Genomic DNA, 18,308 nt, shown 5'->3' with positions numbered 1-18,308 from the left:
TACCTGTTCCCACAAGGATCAGTTCCACCTAAATGAGTATTGACAGAGGATTGTCTTAAAAAAACCACCAGTGATGGAAAGCCCAGAAAAGAAAGGAAGAAACTAAATGAAATTCAGCAGCTTACACCACCTACATGGTTCAACATAAACAGAGATCGTGTATGGGGAGCTTCAGCAAGTTTTATAATCTGGAGCATGCAAGGATAGTTTTTAAATTGTCCAAGTCCAATAGGTTTCTGTCTAGGGGATTCCTCTAAAGTCACTTGCAGGTTAATCAGTCTCCCTGTGTTTGAATGTGTACGCAAACAGAAGCAAAAGATTTGCCACAGTGCTACTCCAGTGAACCAAAATGAAGAGGGAAGCTCAATCTTGTATGCTAAGAATTTCTCTGTGTGTGTTAGCTGGGAGAAAGGTAATGTTACGGCTCTTTCAGTAAATGAGGTTTCTGAAAGAACATGTAATTTATCTTCTTTATGTGGTCTTTATTCCCCAAAGGATACCACTGCTGAGCATTTGTGCAGAATGCACATTGTTCCTGGTCTGCATTTGGTAGAAGACATGATAAAAGCCAAGACTGTGTGGACCTTGTCAGGACATCAGCTAACATTCAGTAGCCCGGTAAAGTATCTCCTGAACTGAAGTCCTGGACCGCTGCTTTCATGTAGGAGAGACTGGAGCTTGAGCATAGTTTCCTTGGTGCCCTTTCTTAACCAGAAAACCTTTTTCTCTAATCAGCCTGCCTGTGATCAGAACAACAAGCTCCTTTGTGGAGTCCAAAGCAAGGTGATTTAAGACCAGACACCCCAAGCAACCACTTCTCCTGTCTTGCAGACAACCAATTAGCCAGAATCTGACTTGTGAATGGTCTTTCCTTCGTCTGTATATGTATTCTGGAGAAGAGACCTTTCCCCTACACCGTTAGCAGCTACAATATTCATGTCACTGACATGGAAGAGGCTGCAAAGTCTCTCTTCAGACTGAATGCTTCTTGGAGATTGTGTGCTTGGACACAGCCACATGCTGAATATCTTCTCTTCCAGTTTCCCTTTTCCCCTCTTTCTATTTTGTTGTTCTTAGTCATCCTAGCAAAGAGTTTTTCATCATTATGTTCTGATATGCAAGGCTTTTTTTTCCCTTTTCCCCTTTTCAATTGACTTATATTTTCCAGCATCCACTGTTCTCTCTCCATCCTGCACTTTTCCTGCATGCGTGCTCACAGCTGGCCAAGGGAGAGCCGTATGTTTCCTCTCTGAGGATCCAGCCTTGGCCTTGAGGTCTAGGTCGTAATACATGCACCCTGCACACATCAAAAGGACAAAGCACTATTTGGAGACGGGGAATCCGAACTGAGCTTGTCGATGTTCCTTTTAAATTTCTTTGCTGTTTGTTTACTCAGGAGTCTTTTGATCTGGGAAGTCTGCTCTCCCCTTCCTTTGTTTCAGCCAGAATCCTTAGTGATGTGAACTGAAGTTCAGGGCAGGGAGGAGCAGTTCAAGAAATGCATGTGGTGAAATGAAAAGCAAGGGGAAGTTGTGCTTGTCTGAACTTGGATTATGGCTGCAGCACCAATACCTTGATGCTTAGTGTGTAGATTACCCTTGAAACACTTCTATATGCCCAGCTTCAGTGCATGGTTGTATACAGTATGGAAGGACCAGATATGTGCCGTATAATTCAGTGAGCCTGACTGGTTTGGTTTTGTTATGAAGACTCCTTGTTGGCATTATGAGCCAATAAAAGTTGCAATCAAAGCTGTAGTTCCAGGATTGCCTCCAGATTCTCTGCACCGTGCCTCTCTCCTTGTACTTGGCAGACTGATGCAGCAGCTACTTGATGGTCAGTGCACCCTTTTGTGATCCAGACCTGGGATCAAGCATCGTTCACACTCAGACAAACTTAATTCTAGAGCTGACTGTCCCAGATTAGGTCTTCTTTCTGTAATTAGACTTAAAAGTACCCTCCCAGGATCAAAATACTACCCAAACTCAAGTAGAGGTGGGATGTTTGTTTTATACCCAGGCCACCCCTTAAATTTACTTTTTCCAGAGTAACTCTGGTTGTGCCTTCACCTTGCTGACCCATAGGCGGAAAGCACTGAAGGGAACAATGATTTATAGATCTATCGTGATACCACAGATATACCACAAGAAAATAACCTTTTATTATTATCCAGCCATACATCAAATCGTTTCGATATCAAGACCTGCCGGGGGAACTGTACAATGTTTTGCAATCGAACCTACCAGCAGCCAATGGCATCATGCATATCGTTAACACCCTAAGGAAAAAACCGAGCACTGAGAACCTCAGAAACCCACAGGTACGCAGATGTTCATATTTCTTCTGTTTTGTGGGACAGCAGAATAAACACTTTAAAAAAAAAAAAAAAATCTATTTTCATCATTAAACTTCCAAATCAGTGAGACTTTTTTTAAAGGGAAAAAGCTATTTATTTTGTTTTCAGCTTCTGATAAGGCCTGTTAGGCACTAATGGCATGTCAGCATGCCATTAAAAGTAGCTAATAGCACTGCATAAGCCAGATACAGACCTCGCAATGATGCTTTTACAGTGCTTGGATGAGTAGAGAATTCTACTTTCATGAGTAAGATCACTCCCTTCATAGCAAATATCTTACGGGATAAATACTGAAAAAGCATTTTTCACATAAAAAGCAAATGAAGATTTTCTTTAATCGGTCTGTACTGCATTTTGAAATTATAATCAAAAAGTTGTCTTTGCATTAAAAATATATAAAATTAGGACAAATAATCATTAGACTTCTGCATTTTGAAGCCACGTCTTGAATTTAAGACACTGGGGCAGGGGTTTCAGGTTCAAGTTCTGCTAAGCACTTTTCCCTGTTAGCTGGGACAAGTTTTTGCTATAGCTACTACATTGCCATGCCTGAGCATTTTTATATTGTTTCTATGTGCAGAAAGCAGACCCTGTTAACTCCTACCTCCTTGCAAAAAAATTGCTCATAGAATAACACATGCTCTTGGATTTGGTAGCATTTAGGTAGTAGTTTGCACTTACTTTACACTGTAATTAATCTATAAAAACAGTCAGACTGTGTAATATTATGGTTGTATTTTGTGTGTTTAAAAAGCAGCTGGAGTGTTATTTTGAGTGTAAGTAGCTCTTCAGCTGAAGTGTCCTGAGGATGGTGTATCAATTGTACAAGTTCTGGGTGTTCATATGGATTTGATTGTGCCCATCACTGACGTTTAAGTCTGCTGTCACTTAAGATGCTCTCAGTCTTATGACCTGCATGAGGATGTTTTCCAAAAAGGAGTGTCTGAAGTCCAGAGTGAAGCTGGACCTCTGTGTTTGTGTGCTCAGGTACCTGCAGGCAAGGGTTTGCAGCTACTCTGGGATGGCAGGACAGTGAGAGTACTCCCTGCAGAGCTTGTCTTTCTCTGGACTCCTCCAGACATTGCCTTCCCTTGTGATGTTGGCTTTGCAAAGAAGGCTAGTGATCACGTGAGCCATTTTTGGCATCAAATCCCTTTGTACCCGTGTCCCTTGGAAATCATGTTCTGTGCCTCTGCGTGTTCTGTGGGAAGCACTTTCTGCCAAAAAACTATGCAGATTCCTGCAAATAAAAGTCAGACAAGTCCCTTCACAAGTTTTGATACTTGAAGGGACATTCTTCCTGTTACCTTTGTCTTCATGGGCAACATGGCAAAAAGGAAGGTATCTATTTCCTCTGTGTTTTCAGGAATAAGCATACGTATTGTATTTTCTCAGCATTGGGGCTCATTTGCAGGTGGCAGAGTGAACTCTCGTCCTCAAAGCACAGGGAAGTTTGAGATGACAGAGCAGCTCCACTGCCTACCAGCCCAGAACTGATTGGTATATGGCTGGAAGTAGTGTGTCTCTAGTTTTAATGATAGCGAGCAATTGCTTCTTCATTTCATTTAATCTGCAGATGGAAGTAGGAAAACAGAAGGGTGCTCAAGTGCATGGTACCTTGGAAAATCTGGTTTGTTGTGCATGGGAAGGAGTTTGTGCCTAAGTTACTGCAGGCTCAGTCCTTGCTAGGTCAACTGGCCAATACAGAGGGTTTGAAGACTTTGAGGATGATGGTCTCCTGTAGATCTTTATGTGCAAACCACAAACATAAACTGGCCAAGGGCATTCCAGTATGTGCTCAGACCTCGCTTCAGCCCCAGCCATTTTTCTCCTTTTTGTATCTTCTTGCAGAAAACCATTGGTGAGATCCTTGCTTCAATGGAGATCTTCAGTAGATTTGAAACTATACTGGAGGTGAGCATGTTTGTGTCTGCCCCAGGGGGGTGTGGCATTGCTGCTGTTGCAAAGCCTGCTGCTGTTTTTGTGGGAATTTTGAATAACATTTAAATGCATCTCAGTGGTTTGGCTTTCTTTCTGGATGCTTTTTTTTGGTGTCATTGCTTATTTTGTATATTTTATGTAAGCAAATGTAATGGAAAAGATTGGCGTTTTCACATCTATAGGGGATCTGGCACAAGCAGCAAGCATACACGCCTCTTTCCCATCTGCTTCCCCACCTCCCCTTCCCCTCTTCCCTGGAGAGTTTGTTCTCCAAAGCATGTTTAGTTCTTGACCACTGTCAGGACAGAGAGTGAAGATTTCATGACTGCCCCTGCCAAGCTAGATTGTAGCTACCTGGTTTTGGGGTGTAGATCTCTAAATAAAAGCAGTCCTCAGGTTATAAACCCTTGAGGTTTATCCTTGCTCAGGATTCGTTTAGCTAGTATTTTCACTAACTCACATTTATAAACCTTGAGGTTTATAAATGAGGTTTATCCTTGCCCAGGATTCGTTTAGTTAGTATTTTCACTAGGGACAGACTGATTTTCCTTTTACCTCCATCAGAATCATCTGGATCTGCTCTAGCATTGCTCACAAGAATCTTGGCCTGCCTGTTTTCAGCTCCGTGGCTGTTAGTTGTTTACAAAATTCACTAACTGCAATTGTGGTTATAAACTTGATTCTCTTTTTCTTCTCTTCAGGCAAAAAGATACAGTTTTAGTCTCTGTATATGTATTTGTGTGTTTAAAGCACGCAGGGAGCATTATCCCAGTACTCCCTTGTTCACATTAGCTGCAGTCACACCAGTGGCTTCATCGTCCAAGCTATATTTTTGTGGCATTTATGCCTCTGTTATATTACATACCTATCCTTCGTGTCCAGTTGCCTCTTGTATACAGTTGCTTTTCAATAGCTCTGCCTCTAGTGGGTTGCTTAGAGTTTCCTCTCCCTTCCTGATAGGCCCCCCTCACTAACTCATGCTAGATCCACGATGAAATCTTTATTGTTTTTGCAGAACTGTGGCCTGCCTGCAATACTGGATGGGCCAGGCCCCTTTACTGTATTTGTACCCAGCAATGATGGTGTGGATAAGCTGAGAGATGGAAGGCTCATTTATCTTTTCACAGAGGTGAGAGCTCATAGTATTTTAAGACATCCTGAGCAAACTGTGTTGCACTAGACTATGCTGGAATGGCTTGTGCAATGTATCTGATCGTTGCTGAAAGTTCTTCTTCCTGGAGATGGCTAAACCATGTCTTAGTTTCTGTAAGGCTTTGGAAGAGAAGTGAATGCTGATGGAACCTGCAATGAGAAATATGGTTAGCCAGATTGTTTAAATCTGATGCTTGGCTTGCTTTCCTCACCCTGGCTTTGGGTAGGGGAAAATGAAGGAACTTATTCGCCAAGTGAATTCACTGCTATAGTACATTGGCATTGTCGGTCATTGGTTAAAAGAAAATGTAGTTGCCTCCTCTTACTCCTGAGCGTTGAAGGGGTATCTAATTTTTATGTTCTCTTCTTTCCTTAGGGCATAAATAAGCTTCAGGAACTTGTGAAACATCATATCTACACTTCAGCAGCGGTAAGGCAGGCAGTTCTAATTCCAGATAATTGGGGTCCTTCGGGCCAGCATGTTATCAATTGTGTTGTTTGGCACAGAGGTTGGAGTATCGATGACTTCAGCTGCTACTTCTTGGAGTTCCCCTGGAGGAGCAGAGATGTGATTCAGGATCTGATGAGGCAAAATGTTACCGTGAAAGTGGTTGCCAAAAGGGACGGCTTGTGCTCTTCCATCACGAAATTCTGAGTTTCTTGGGGGTGATGGTACTTCTTAGTTGGATGGCCTTTACAATTACAATATTGTCCAGCAGAGTTTGCTGCAGGCAAATGCTCTCTTCTTCTCTCTTTAATTTGTTAAACTATTAATTAGGAGTGTACCTTAGTTATGAACTCTCCAGCCTACAGTTTCCCTAAAACACTAATAGCAGCAACACAAAATTTATAGCCAAGCGAAGAATTGGTCCAAACTCCCCGCTGCTTTTCCTCTCTCCTTGGGCTCCACCAGTGGCTGAAGTTAGAGATGGAGAACTGGTGCAAGTGAGCCTGTGATCTGACCCGGTACTGCCAATTCCTGCTCCAACATTGCTGTGTACTGTAATAGCAGGGTAAATAAAATCAATACAGTGCATCAACAAGACATTTTCCCTTATACAATAAACAAGATAAATGTTTAAAGTTAGACACAAAACCTGTGGAGGAAGTGAATGCTCAAGCATTATAGTACAATGTCATGTCCTTCATTAAGAAATATCAATATTATTCCCATTCTTTACTGAGAAGCAAATGTCAGCAAATGTGATTTTCCTAATTTCAACAGAGAAAATGAGCAGCACTTTGACAAAACGGCAAAACGTAGTTTTGCTTGCAGTTGACGAGTAACAACGTGGTAACAAGCTGAGCTACTTTTTAATAACCTGTTGGACACAAAAGTAACAGTTGTCTTGGTTCTCAGAACTTCTCACTTCTCAAATCATGAAGTTTCTCAGTACAGTAGCTGCCGTTTACGTTTTTTCCAGCCTTTAGAAGTAAGCTTAGTTATTAAGTCAAAATATGTTCTCTATTATGCTTCTGGCTGAGCTTTCATTGTTTAATGAATATGTCCTGGAAAATCCCCTTATTAGTCTGACCCTACTTGCAGCTGTATTAGTAAGAGACACTATTAGTGAGACTTGATTTCAGCTGTGCTGGACTGTTACTTACACAAGGAATGAAAACCAAGGCTGCTGCCGCTGGCACCGCTGTGTTTCTGGTATTGCAAACAATTCACACAAAGTCCTGGATTTCCCTCTGACCCATTGTTTGTGTTTAAGGTATTTCATGAAATGTAGATGTTAAAGTCAAGTCCCCTTTAGAATGTTTTTTAAGTGGTGGGAATCATGGAATGATTCTGTAAGCTGTACTGAAGTGACCCTGCTTTTTCATGGTACTGTCTCCTTGTGTTTTTATTTCAGGTGACTGTAGAGAAACTGATAATGATGCCGCACATTGTTACTATGGCTAACCAGATAATTACCATCAACATCAGTGCAGATGTAAGTATGAATCAAAACCCTTTTGGGCAAACCCTCCTGTGCTGGGAGAAAGTCTGGGTGTGGTTCTGAACAACGTGGTTTCAGCCCATCTCTGCTTCCTCCTCTGCTTAAAAATCTAGACTTAAATGAGGTCATTGAATTAGTTTTCTTCTTATCCAACCTGTGACTCCACTAAGAGGCTTGACCATTTATGTGGTTGCGCTCGATGATGTGTACCATCTGTTTCCTGCATTGGCTTTATGTAGTTGATACAGTCTAACGGACTAAAATGCAGATAAATTATTTGTGTTTCTGCATCAGGGAAGAATTCTGATGGATGAATCAGGGATCCCCTTAAACATGCGAGACATTGTGGCATCAAATGGTATTATTCATTCCTTGGACGGCATCTTCATCCCTCCTTCAATAATTCCCATTTTGCCTCACAGATGCAATGAAGAGCAACATAAAATTGTGGTGGTAAGTCAGCTTCTCCCATTCTCACGCTAGTGGTTGCTGTAGACCCCACATTCGCCTGGAGGGACAAAAGCAGGCTGTGTAAATTGCATTTGGGAAACACGTTCTCTCTGAGAGGTCCCCTGATGTGAACTTAGGCAGTATCAGCATCGTCAGTGTTACTTCTGCTAGCACTTGGCACTGCTTTGCTGGCAGTCAGCATGTGTTCCTTGTAGGTGGTTGTTCTTTCCTTGCACCTGTCCTACCTTTGATTGAAAAGTACATTGGCCTTTTCATAAGGCCATAGATGATCTTCTTCACACCATAGTTGCTAACTCGGCTGACAACGCTTTGTTCCCATCGCTATCAGGATTGGCGTCCTGCAGTCTGGACGGGAAGCAGTCATTCAGTAGCAGGAGCTACAAATGCTGTGTGATATTCTCACCTGAACAGTTTTGTATACCTTATTTTAGGTGCTTGCTCCCCAATTTGATCACTGGTAGGTTACTGAAGAAAGAAGATGAGGCTCTGTATAAGCAAGAGGTACCTGATTGGAGAGACACAGTTAATCCCAAGTGGCCAGAGGGTCCACATAACTTGCTGATTTAGTGAGGCCTGCTGCATGGATGCCCAAAGTGTTTTCCAGCATAGCTGCATGTCTAGTGGCTTGATAGACTCACAGGGTGGAGACAGACCCCATCTTGCAGTCAGGTGCAAGCATCTCCTCGAGACAAATGAGTCATTTTATTTAAGTGATAAACTTACCCCATTTCAGAGCATGGAAACTCCCTCCTAGGAATGTTTCTGATATATGTTGTGATGTTTTGGATATATACTGGGAGCAGTAGCTCTGTAGCATTCTTGGCATAAGAAATGGATTCCTTTGAGAAGACTAAGTTTTCCCCTCTTGTTTTCTTAACAGGGCTCTTGTGTGGATTGTGAGGCCCTCAACAACAGTGTTTGCCCACCTGGCAGCAGAGAAATGGTAAATATTTGTGGTTATTTTGGTAATTTCTTCTTTGCATGATGACATACAGGCACACTGATAGACAGTTTCTAACCCAAGCCACTTTCAAATAGAGAGCAGGAAAGGCAACCAGTAGAGAGGCTTGTTAGAGGATACATACTCCCCACACATCCATGCTCCCCACATATCCATGCTCTGTGTGACAGCAGACTGTCACCCACTAACTGCTCTGTGCTATTTCTTATTCTGAAGTCTGTTTGCTGAATCAATGGAGAGAGCTGTGAGACAGTCTGGGCTAAATGAGATTGTAGACTTGCAGCTTTTAGCACTTCTGCTCTGCCTCAGACAGAGCTTTCCTGCTCACATGCTGAGTCTGCCAGCTCCTCCAGACTGCTAGAACCAAGCCTGATCCCACTAGTACCATCCAGTACTACCACTGCCTATATCACAGCCAGAGAATCACAACAAGCTTTCTGCACTGCAGAGGGTGAGAAACAATTTGTTCTTGGCCTGTGCTCCCTGTTCATTCAGAAATGAGCAGAACTAGCTGAAGGTAGAGTAAGGAGGAGGAGGCTGGGTGCTGGTGTTTGAGTTATCACACACTGAGTTTAGCAGAACAGCAAGTTCCAGGAAATCCCCCTGTGAAGGCCAGGGCCAAGATGTTGTTTGTGAAACCCGGAGAGGTGTTCACCACTGTTAACTGTTGGGTGTCTTCTGAGAGATCTGACTTTCAGGAGAACTTGCTGATGCAGTCTCAGCATGAATGACGAAGTAGAGCTCTGCAAAATCACTAGTTGCTCATTTTCCTCTCTGATTGAGGCAAGTGAAGCCAGAATCATCTGGGGCCCAATTCTACCCGTGTCTAACTCCATGACAGGTCACTGAGCATTGTTCCAAAATTATTTGCAGTCCTTTCCCCTCTCTCTCACTCTCTCCATCTCACCTCCCTCCCTGTCTGTCTCACCTCCCTCCCTCTTTTTCCTTCCCTCTCTCATTCTCTCTTACTCCCCCTCTGCCCCACTCTCCCTCCCTCCTGCCTTCCCCCCCGCTTTCTCTTTCCTCCCTTCTTTCTTACCCTCTATTTCTCCCCCCGCCCTTTTCTCCCCCTTGTCTCCTCTCCCTCCCTTCCTCCCCCTCTCTCCCTCCCCTCTCCCCCTACTCTCACTCTCTCATCATAGGCACTATTATTAGAACAAAAGGGCAGCACCTTGGCTCAGACTTGGGGACTGCTGGGAGCAAGAGGAAACCGCTGTGTACCTTCTTTCACGATAGGCATGCCATAACGGTATCTTGTTCACCTTGGCTCCTCTGTGAACTTCCTCAGCTCAGAGATAGGCATAATTGCTCTCTGCAGCAAAAAGAGCAGAGGAGAAGGTTACAGTGCTGATGACTTGTTTTGTTTGTACAGGAACCAACGCTCTTCCCAAAAGAATGTGTCTACATCCATGATCCACAAGGCCTGAATGTCCTGAAGAAGGGGTGTGCCAGGTACTGCAATCAAACTGTCACGGTGAGTGTGATGGAAAACCACATTCCCTTTGAAAGGAGCTCAGTGTTGCTCTTCTTCATTCATCAAGAAGAGCTCTGACTTCTGACTCCTTGAGCTGAGAGAGGGCTGGATGGGAGCAAAAGGAAAGCTGTCCCATGCAAAGGCTGTCCCCAGGACCATCACATGAACTGGCTACCTGCTTTTTCTTCGGCAAACAGAGAGAACGCAGGGTACCAACCTGCTGCAAATGTTAGAAAGCAGCTCGGTTAAACCTGAGTACAATAAATAAATAAAATAAAGCACGCCAGTTGTGACCAGCCAAGCTGGAGGAAGCCATGAGACAAATGGTGCAGTGTTAGCTGTGGCACGTTTTCTCTGAGAGTGCCTTGGTTTTAGCATTTCTCCCAAAGGAAGCTGAGCACAGGGAAAGTGCTGTAAGCTGTGAAGTGATTGCATCCTGTTTATGAAACATTGTCAGATGGTTTGGGAAAGTCGCTTTTAGCGAGTTTATGGACCTCACGTTTGCCTGCAGCTCCTGACAATGCCAACTATATGGAATGATTTGTGGGTGTCTCATTAAATACTGCTGATTGTTTGTCTTGTGGTTGTTCTACCATTGGACAGTCGTGACAAGGCCTGCGATCCAGGACTGCTACATCCCTCCAAAGGAACGCAGTCCTCAGCAAGGATAAAGTAGGAGTGAGTGGGCCAGCACTATTAAAGAAATAAAAGCTCATAGAAAACATGGACCCTATTTGTTGAAGTCAGAGAGAGAGCAGAAAACAGTGATTTATTCTGAGAAGAATATGCTGTGAGCAGAAAGAGGGGTATTGTTGAAAAATAATTTAAGTGCAGGAGCTCCTAGAAACACAGATGCCAAATAAGACAGTCCATTTCAGTCCACGGTAGAGAGGACGACCAGGATTTCAGAATTACGAGGGCAGGATGACTCCAGGCAATTCTTGTTATGTCACGTCATACCTTACCAATTTTGCTTTTGTTTCAGAAACCTGGATGCTGCAAAGGATTCTTTGGTCCAGACTGCATGCCATGCCCAGGAGGATTTTCCAGTCCGTGTTATGGCCGGGGAAACGTAAGTATGAAAGCTCCTGCTGTGTTGCAATGAGCAGTTGAGACAGGGTGGTTAGAGAGTGTAGTTGTAGGTAAGTACAATTCAGAATTTGTGCTCCAGGGCTAAGCCCACAGCAATCGCAGCAGAAGATCCAGGGAGAATGGCACGTACTCAGTGGGTTTTCTATCTTGAGCTCTGTGGTGAATCAAGTCATGGCTATTGGGGACAGCTCTGGCTATGTGAGATTTTGTATTACTACCACCACACTTCAAAGTCCTGTTTTTTACTGCAAATATCAAAGTACCTTTGATATCAATGCCTTGGCTTTGCCTTGGTTCCCTGACTTTCAATCACTTTGGTTTTCTTTTTGTTTTCCTTCCAGTGCAGTGATGGCATACAAGGGAATGGCAACTGTCACTGCTTTGAAGGTTTCAAAGGAATAGCCTGCCACATCTGTTCAAACCCAAACAAGCACGGCGAGAACTGTGATGAAGGTTGGTAATTCTGATAGAGAGACCAGAGGAAAATGTAGGGCAAGAATATAGTTGTCCTGGTTTCGGCAGGGATAGAGTTAATTTCCTTTCTAGTAGCTGGTACAGTGTTTTGGATTTAGGATGAGAACAAAGTTGATAACGCACCCATGTTTTAGTTGTTGCTAGGTAATGCTTACACTAGCCAAGGACTTTTTAGTTTTCCATGCTCTACCGACTGAGAAGGCTGGAGGTGCACAAGAAGCTGGGAGGGGGCACAGCCAAACTGGCCAAAGGGACATTCCATACCATGGGACGTCATGCTCAGTACATAAACTGGGGAAAGCTGGCCGGGGGGGCCGCTGCTCGGGGACAGGCTGGGCATCGGTCGGCGGGTGGTGAGCAATTGCACTGTGCATCACTTGCTTTGTGTATTATTATTATTATCATATTATTATTATCATTTTATTTCAATTATTAAACTGTTTTTATCTCAACCCACAAGTTTTTCTCACTTGTGCTCTTCCAATTCTCTCCCCCATCCCACTGGGTGGGGGGGAGTGAGTGAGCGAGCGGCTGCGTGGTGCTTAGTTGCCGACTGAGATTAAACCACGACAATAGTACAGGTTCGTGTATCCTGGATTCCCTTCTGGCAAGACCAGCATCACAAAAGAAGTGACAGAAATGTCATCATGGGTGTCCCTTCAAACAACAGTGGAGAAAACATGGCTGCTGTGACAGTGGTGATGGGGGTCTTGGAAACATCAGACAAATTTAGGTGTGGGACTTTGATTTAGATCTCTCCTGCTAGGAAAGAAAAGACAGTTGACAAGGACCTTGAGCTTGATAGCCTAAATTTGAGCCTGTCCTTACAGCCTATAAAAAACACGGACCCAGGCGGTCACAGGATCTGTTCCCTGGCCAGGTTTTGAGTTATGATGGATATCTCTCAGCAGACGTCCCTCTGTCAAGAACAAATGGGATGATCATTTGGTGTCACAAGAGGTTGTGAAGGAAAGTTGGGAATCTACAAAATGCCGTCGCTCTGGATTCTGGACTTTTTGTAGTTACTGATCTTACTCCATGTACTTGACAGACTGTGGCTGTGTCCATGGTGTCTGTGACAACAGGCCTGGCAGCGGTGGTGTGTGTCAGTCCTGGTCCTGTAAGGAAGGCTATACCGGGAAATTCTGTGACAAGACATCCAAGAACTGTGGCCCGAGTGGGCTGTCCCAGTACTGCCACCAGAACGCTGTCTGCAGCCTCAATGACACAGCAAGGTCAGTCTTTCTGGCATACACATTCAGGTGGGTACAGTGTCATTGTACAGGCACACAGCGGCTGTGAGGCTGCCAGCCCTGTAATTGTGTATATATGTCTGCATACTTGGTGCACAGGATTGTTTGAGTAATGCAGCCAACCTGCTAGAAATCAAAGTCAGGTTCTTGCTTGCTTGAGAAGCTCAAACTGCCTTTTTGCTCTCTGCTGGCTTTCAGAAGGAGCTGCTCTATCTGTGTCCCTTTTGTGCTTATACTTTTAAGGTGCATCTGCATGGATGGATATGAAGGTGATGGGTTTTCCTGCCAGCCCATTGACCTGTGCAGTCAGTCAGAACGAGGAGGCTGTTCACAGAACGTAAGTGGGGTCAGACTGTCAAAGCATGGAGAAGCAGCTCCTATCAATCAGAGCAGGGAACCAGGACTCCTGGGACTGTTACACATTTTGTGTGCTAACTTTCCCTGCCTGTAAGATGGTGTGGAATAACAGGTACCTTGACACAGTCATCATAAGGATGTCAATCATTTGGGTTGGTGCCAAAATGTGACACCCCAGGGAGAGCTTGGCTGGTTTGCACCAGCTGTTTTAGCAGCTACAGAGATTAGCTGTATAGATACTTTTTGGTTTGTATTGATTTTCCCCTCAAGCTTTTCTAATGTGTGTTAGTTTCTCTGTTGCTGTGTTTGGGCTGTAGCTTAGCTGTGAGCTCCAACTCGTATTTCTAGTAACCATCAACACTACATTATTATCCTTTCAACACTACATTATTATCCTTAGTAAAGAACTGTGGTGCTTTATCATGGAAGTGACTGCCAAACGGTCAGACCTCATCATAATTTAGACCCCTCAGTGAGAGGAACACGTTGAGCCATGTAGAAGGAAATAGGATGGCACTGGGTACAAAGTAGGTCTTTCCTGAGAGAGATCTGCCCTCCATCATTGATTCCATCCCGCATGTCCAGGCAGGAGATTGTGCTTCTCCTCTTCAGGGAATATTTCTTCTGTAATGGAAAAGCTTTACAGGATGATAGGCAATGCCCTGGGAGTTCTGAGCCACCCTAGACACAAGTGTCTGCCTCTCTGAAAACACTGAATGTTTCCAGAATCACTTTATTATGAAGTTGTCTGGGACTTTTCTGGAGAAGATGCTTCCACCCCGCATCCACAGTGTTGGAATCAGAGTTGGTCATTCAGAAACTCCACAGTCTGATGAAGGAGATTTGTTGCTGTATTTGCACTGCACTCCCTCCCTTCTTCTGCTGAGTGTAATTCTTTTTCTCTCCCTTCTCTTGGAGGCCCTGTGCACCAGTACGGGCCCCGGCACCGCCACCTGCCAGTGCAACGCAGGCTGGACTGGGGACGGGAAGGCCTGCATGGCTATAGACAACTGCATGCTGGAGAGCAGAGGGAACTGTCACATCAACGCCGACTGCGTTTATATCGGCCCTGGCCAGGTATGATCAATGCTAAGCAGTCTGATGGTGGACTTAACATTTCCTAAGCTGCTCTGAGATGGCCTGGAATTGCCAGAGGTAGAAATTGGGCTGGTCAGCAGGAAAGCCTGCTTGTCTGCTGCCAGAAACACCAGCTGCAGCTAAAACCACACAGTGTGCTTGCATGAGGTGAGATGCACTGATGTGTTTGAGGCTGCTGCTCTACTCTGAAACTTTTATGCAGCAAAGGGAAGAGACTACGCTCCATAATACGGCTCGGTATAAGGCATCAGTTGCTGTGTCCCCCTTGTTCCCATATCACAGCATTGTCTCCGGGCAATGCTAAAATACACAGAAAAGTATGTGCAGCTGTTCAGATAGTCCATGGAGGGACCTGGGCCAGCAGTTGGGCATCTTGAGATAGGAGGAAAGCTTCTCAGGAGAAGGAGAGGTGGCTTCTCAGGGCGCTGCTTCTCAAAGTGCTTCTCCCCACTGGGCCAGGGGAGCATTGGACAATATGCTGAGAAAAGGTGCCAAATCTTTAGCAGATTTTAGTGAGGTGAGGTGTGCAAGTGCTCTCCTAGCTATCTTGAAAGCAGGAAGCTTTGAAATTAACCCCTCTTCTCTTTCTACCGTTCACTAAGTCTGTGTCATTCCCTGAAAAGCTGGAAATAAAGATGGAAACCGTCATCTTGAATTGACCCTCCCACAGCCAGGCAGTGCAAGGGATCAATGTGCTTAAGTAATCAGGCAGCGTGTGTGCTGTGATAGAGGATGATGCCCTGCTAAGGAAATATCTCCACATTTCCAGGTCTTGAGGGACCAAGAAGAAAACGGGAAAATAAATTAAGAATAGTTTTTGCTGCCTTAGGCCTTTTTTGGGTAGCAAATGAGGACGCTCTGATAGGTCTATAAAATTGAAATGTCTCTTTCTTGCAGAGCAAGTGTGTCTGCAAGAGGGGTTATGCTGGCGATGGCCACAACTGTGATGCAATCAACCCATGCCTCATGGACAACGGTGGCTGCCATGATTTGGTGAGTAGCTAAAGTGCTGTCCCAAGGCTGGCATGGCAGTGGAGGTTCCTCTGCTCCCTGACAGAGGTTTTTCAGCCACGGCATTGAGATAATTGCAAGGATTTACATTACATCATCTTATTGGCATGCCACTGAGGTGTTATAAAGGTTTGGTCTCTGATTTACCCAGGCGGATCCTCTGATTTTTGTGAGTTCACACAACCAAAGCCATCACCTAGGCTTTGCTGCATGAGGTACAAATTCAGTGCCACCATAAAGGCAACAGGAGGAAGGTGCTTGTGTGTGCTCCTCTAGCCCAGGCCATGGGAGGCCAGAATCAAATTCCTAGATAGCTGTAACTGCATAACCTGTGTTTGCTCTCTGATTTCTCCTTTCCTTGTATTTGCAGGCTATGTGTGTACCCCTTGGAGGAGGAGAGAGATCCTGTGCTTGTCCTCAAGGCTACGTGGGGGATGGCATGACATGCTACGGGGACATTCTAAAAGTGAGTAAAAAGTAAATGTCTGAGGTTTTCTTGAGATTGGAGAGAAATGGCTCTGCTCTTACTTTCCTTTTCTCTGTTACCTGAGTTGACTCCTTCTCCCAGCACCAGCCTGACAGCACAGCACATGTGTCTGCCCAAGGCCACAGAGACAGAACTGGTGCCAAGGCCAATGTGTTCGTGAAACCATTGGCAATAATTTCTAAGCTGCTTCACCCCTGTCTGTCCTCTGCAATAAGTCATCCTTTTGTTGTTTGGAAAGTTTTTCAGGTCAGAGCTGCTAGGCCCATTTTCTGTCATTAGAAATCTCAAAGGCCATTGTGGATTCAATCCCTGTCCCTGGTAAACATGAGGAATTGCAGATGAGTTGAAAAGAGTTTGTTTGTTTGGGAATATAGTTTTTTTAATGGCTGGCGTGTGGTTTTGGGAGTGCCCATCCCTCCCCATGATACACCGTGCCTGTAATGGTTGTAAGGTGAGAGAGGAACGTCTAAGTCATTATTGCCAGATTTGATACTGCAAAGGGCTCCTTTCCCCCGCCCTGGGTCTCCCAGCCCTGCAACCCCAGTGCTCAGCAGGGGTAACCCTTCTGTTGTTTCTGTCTGGAAGGAGCTGGCCAGGAATTCCCACTTCGCAGGCTTCTACGACTGGCTTCAGGTAAGAACAGCCATGGGATGCCCGCACGGGTAAGTTTGGTAGAAGTGAAGTCTCTGTGAACACTGCTGTTAGAGAAAGAGAATTCCGTTTATCTTTTTCATTAGAGAAAAACAAAACAACAGCGAAGGAGAAATCATTACAGAGCAGGAGTGTAGAAAAGCTCTGGAGTCTGTGATAGAGTGAGGGTCGCGAGTGTGTTTTGGGGGCCTTGTTCCTAGCACCGGAGGAAGCTGGGGCTGTGTTACACTTAATTTTCATGGTTGTATCATCTGTAGCTCCTGGCCATCATAAAATAGCACAGAAGGGAAAGAAAAAGAGGTAGCATTATAATAGCTATTTTTCAGAAGAGCACGCTTTGAGAAGTTAGACTGTATGTTTGTTCCTTTTCTTGTTACTGCTTCCCTGTCTCCGGTGTGTCAATAACAGGGACACTCCACAGACTGCAGCAAGTCTGTGGAAGCATGCTATGATGTACGGCGTCTAATTGAGCTTTAGCTTACCTGTCCTGCTGCGTACATTGCTTTTGCCAGGAATAATCTTGGTCCCTCCCCCAGAACTGATGTTGAGGGTTCAGAAAGGATTTATGGATATGATTGAATGGGTTTGAAGATTAATTGAAGACGGAAGGAGGGCTTAAAGCAGCAGGTTTTCCCTTGGCAAACAGATGTCAACTGTTTTGGCTAAACCGTCTGTGCCATTCATTGATTGCCAACAGCATTTACCTGCTGCACGCAGGAGACCCTGCTGTGCTGCTGGAGCATATACGCAGGATGACTGTTGATTATGTTTTGCAGTATAGATGTGGCACTGGCATGTCTTATTTGTTCATTTTTGTGCTTTGGACAACAGAAATCTCTCTTCAGCATCCCAGCAGGAACCAATGTCACTGTCCTGGTGCCATCAGAGGCAGCTATCAAAAACTTGAGCAAGACTGAGAAAGATTTCTGGTTGACCCCCTACATGCTGCCATTTTTAGTCAGGTACGAGGAGACTCCTGCCTTTGCTTTATATTGCCAAACAACAGTAACAAAGCCATGAGCTGGATTTCTGCTTGTACAAGACCAATAAGGAGTTGTTATCTTGAGATAAATATAGAAGCAAGATTAAATAGCTAGTGGGCAAATAATTTAGTAGGCATTTAAAACATAACAGACCACAGGCTATGGGAAGTGGGTTTATTTTTCATGTATTTGCAGAGGGAGATTTTCCCTGCCAAGTAGACGCAGATGGCATCAGGACAAGTAATTCCCTCCATCATTCTCTTCACATGCTTAACTACTTCATGTGAGAGACGTGAATGTTGGGTGGTATGGTCTTATCTCCCTGTTATTACAAACAGTGCCCTAATCTTTTCTTTACCTGCCTTTGTTCCCTTCAGGGCCCACTTTCTTGAAGGCATCTTCACTGGTGAAAAACTCAAAAAGTACGACAGGCCAGAATTACCCACCCTCAACCCACAGACCAGATGGCAGATAAACACCAGGAGCGGCGTAAGGGTTTCTTACGTAACACACATGTACCAGCATCAAATTAAACTGCTTAAGAGCTGCTGTATCCAGTGGGGAGCCTGGAGGGGACACTGATGCCCTCAAACTCAGACAT

General features: G+C 44.6%; 1 protein-coding gene across 1 annotated transcript in view; it reads left to right on the top strand.

Annotated features, from left to right (window-relative positions):
* Window positions 1–18,308, top strand: part of STAB1 (stabilin 1) — a 61,363-nt gene that overhangs the window by 18,954 nt on the left and 24,101 nt on the right. The window contains exons 13-31 of the mRNA XM_076346182.1: window positions 496–618; window positions 2,174–2,320; window positions 4,208–4,270; window positions 5,313–5,426; window positions 5,826–5,879; window positions 7,309–7,389; window positions 7,690–7,848; window positions 8,747–8,809; window positions 10,200–10,301; window positions 11,287–11,373; window positions 11,735–11,846; window positions 12,919–13,102; window positions 13,364–13,457; window positions 14,396–14,554; window positions 15,473–15,568; window positions 15,957–16,052; window positions 16,659–16,706; window positions 17,556–17,686; window positions 18,085–18,196. Of these exons, the coding sequence (XP_076202297.1) occupies window positions 496–618; window positions 2,174–2,320; window positions 4,208–4,270; window positions 5,313–5,426; window positions 5,826–5,879; window positions 7,309–7,389; window positions 7,690–7,848; window positions 8,747–8,809; window positions 10,200–10,301; window positions 11,287–11,373; window positions 11,735–11,846; window positions 12,919–13,102; window positions 13,364–13,457; window positions 14,396–14,554; window positions 15,473–15,568; window positions 15,957–16,052; window positions 16,659–16,706; window positions 17,556–17,686; window positions 18,085–18,196 (2,025 nt within the window). The remainder of the gene's footprint in view (window positions 1–495; window positions 619–2,173; window positions 2,321–4,207; window positions 4,271–5,312; window positions 5,427–5,825; window positions 5,880–7,308; window positions 7,390–7,689; window positions 7,849–8,746; window positions 8,810–10,199; window positions 10,302–11,286; window positions 11,374–11,734; window positions 11,847–12,918; window positions 13,103–13,363; window positions 13,458–14,395; window positions 14,555–15,472; window positions 15,569–15,956; window positions 16,053–16,658; window positions 16,707–17,555; window positions 17,687–18,084; window positions 18,197–18,308) is intronic.

Source organism: Aptenodytes patagonicus, chromosome 8 (genome assembly GCF_965638725.1).
Source record: "Aptenodytes patagonicus chromosome 8, bAptPat1.pri.cur, whole genome shotgun sequence".
In the NCBI taxonomy this organism is placed as follows: domain Eukaryota; kingdom Metazoa; phylum Chordata; class Aves; order Sphenisciformes; family Spheniscidae; genus Aptenodytes; species Aptenodytes patagonicus.
Note: the sequence above shows the minus strand (reverse complement) of the source record. Positions and strands in the feature narration are given on the sequence as shown.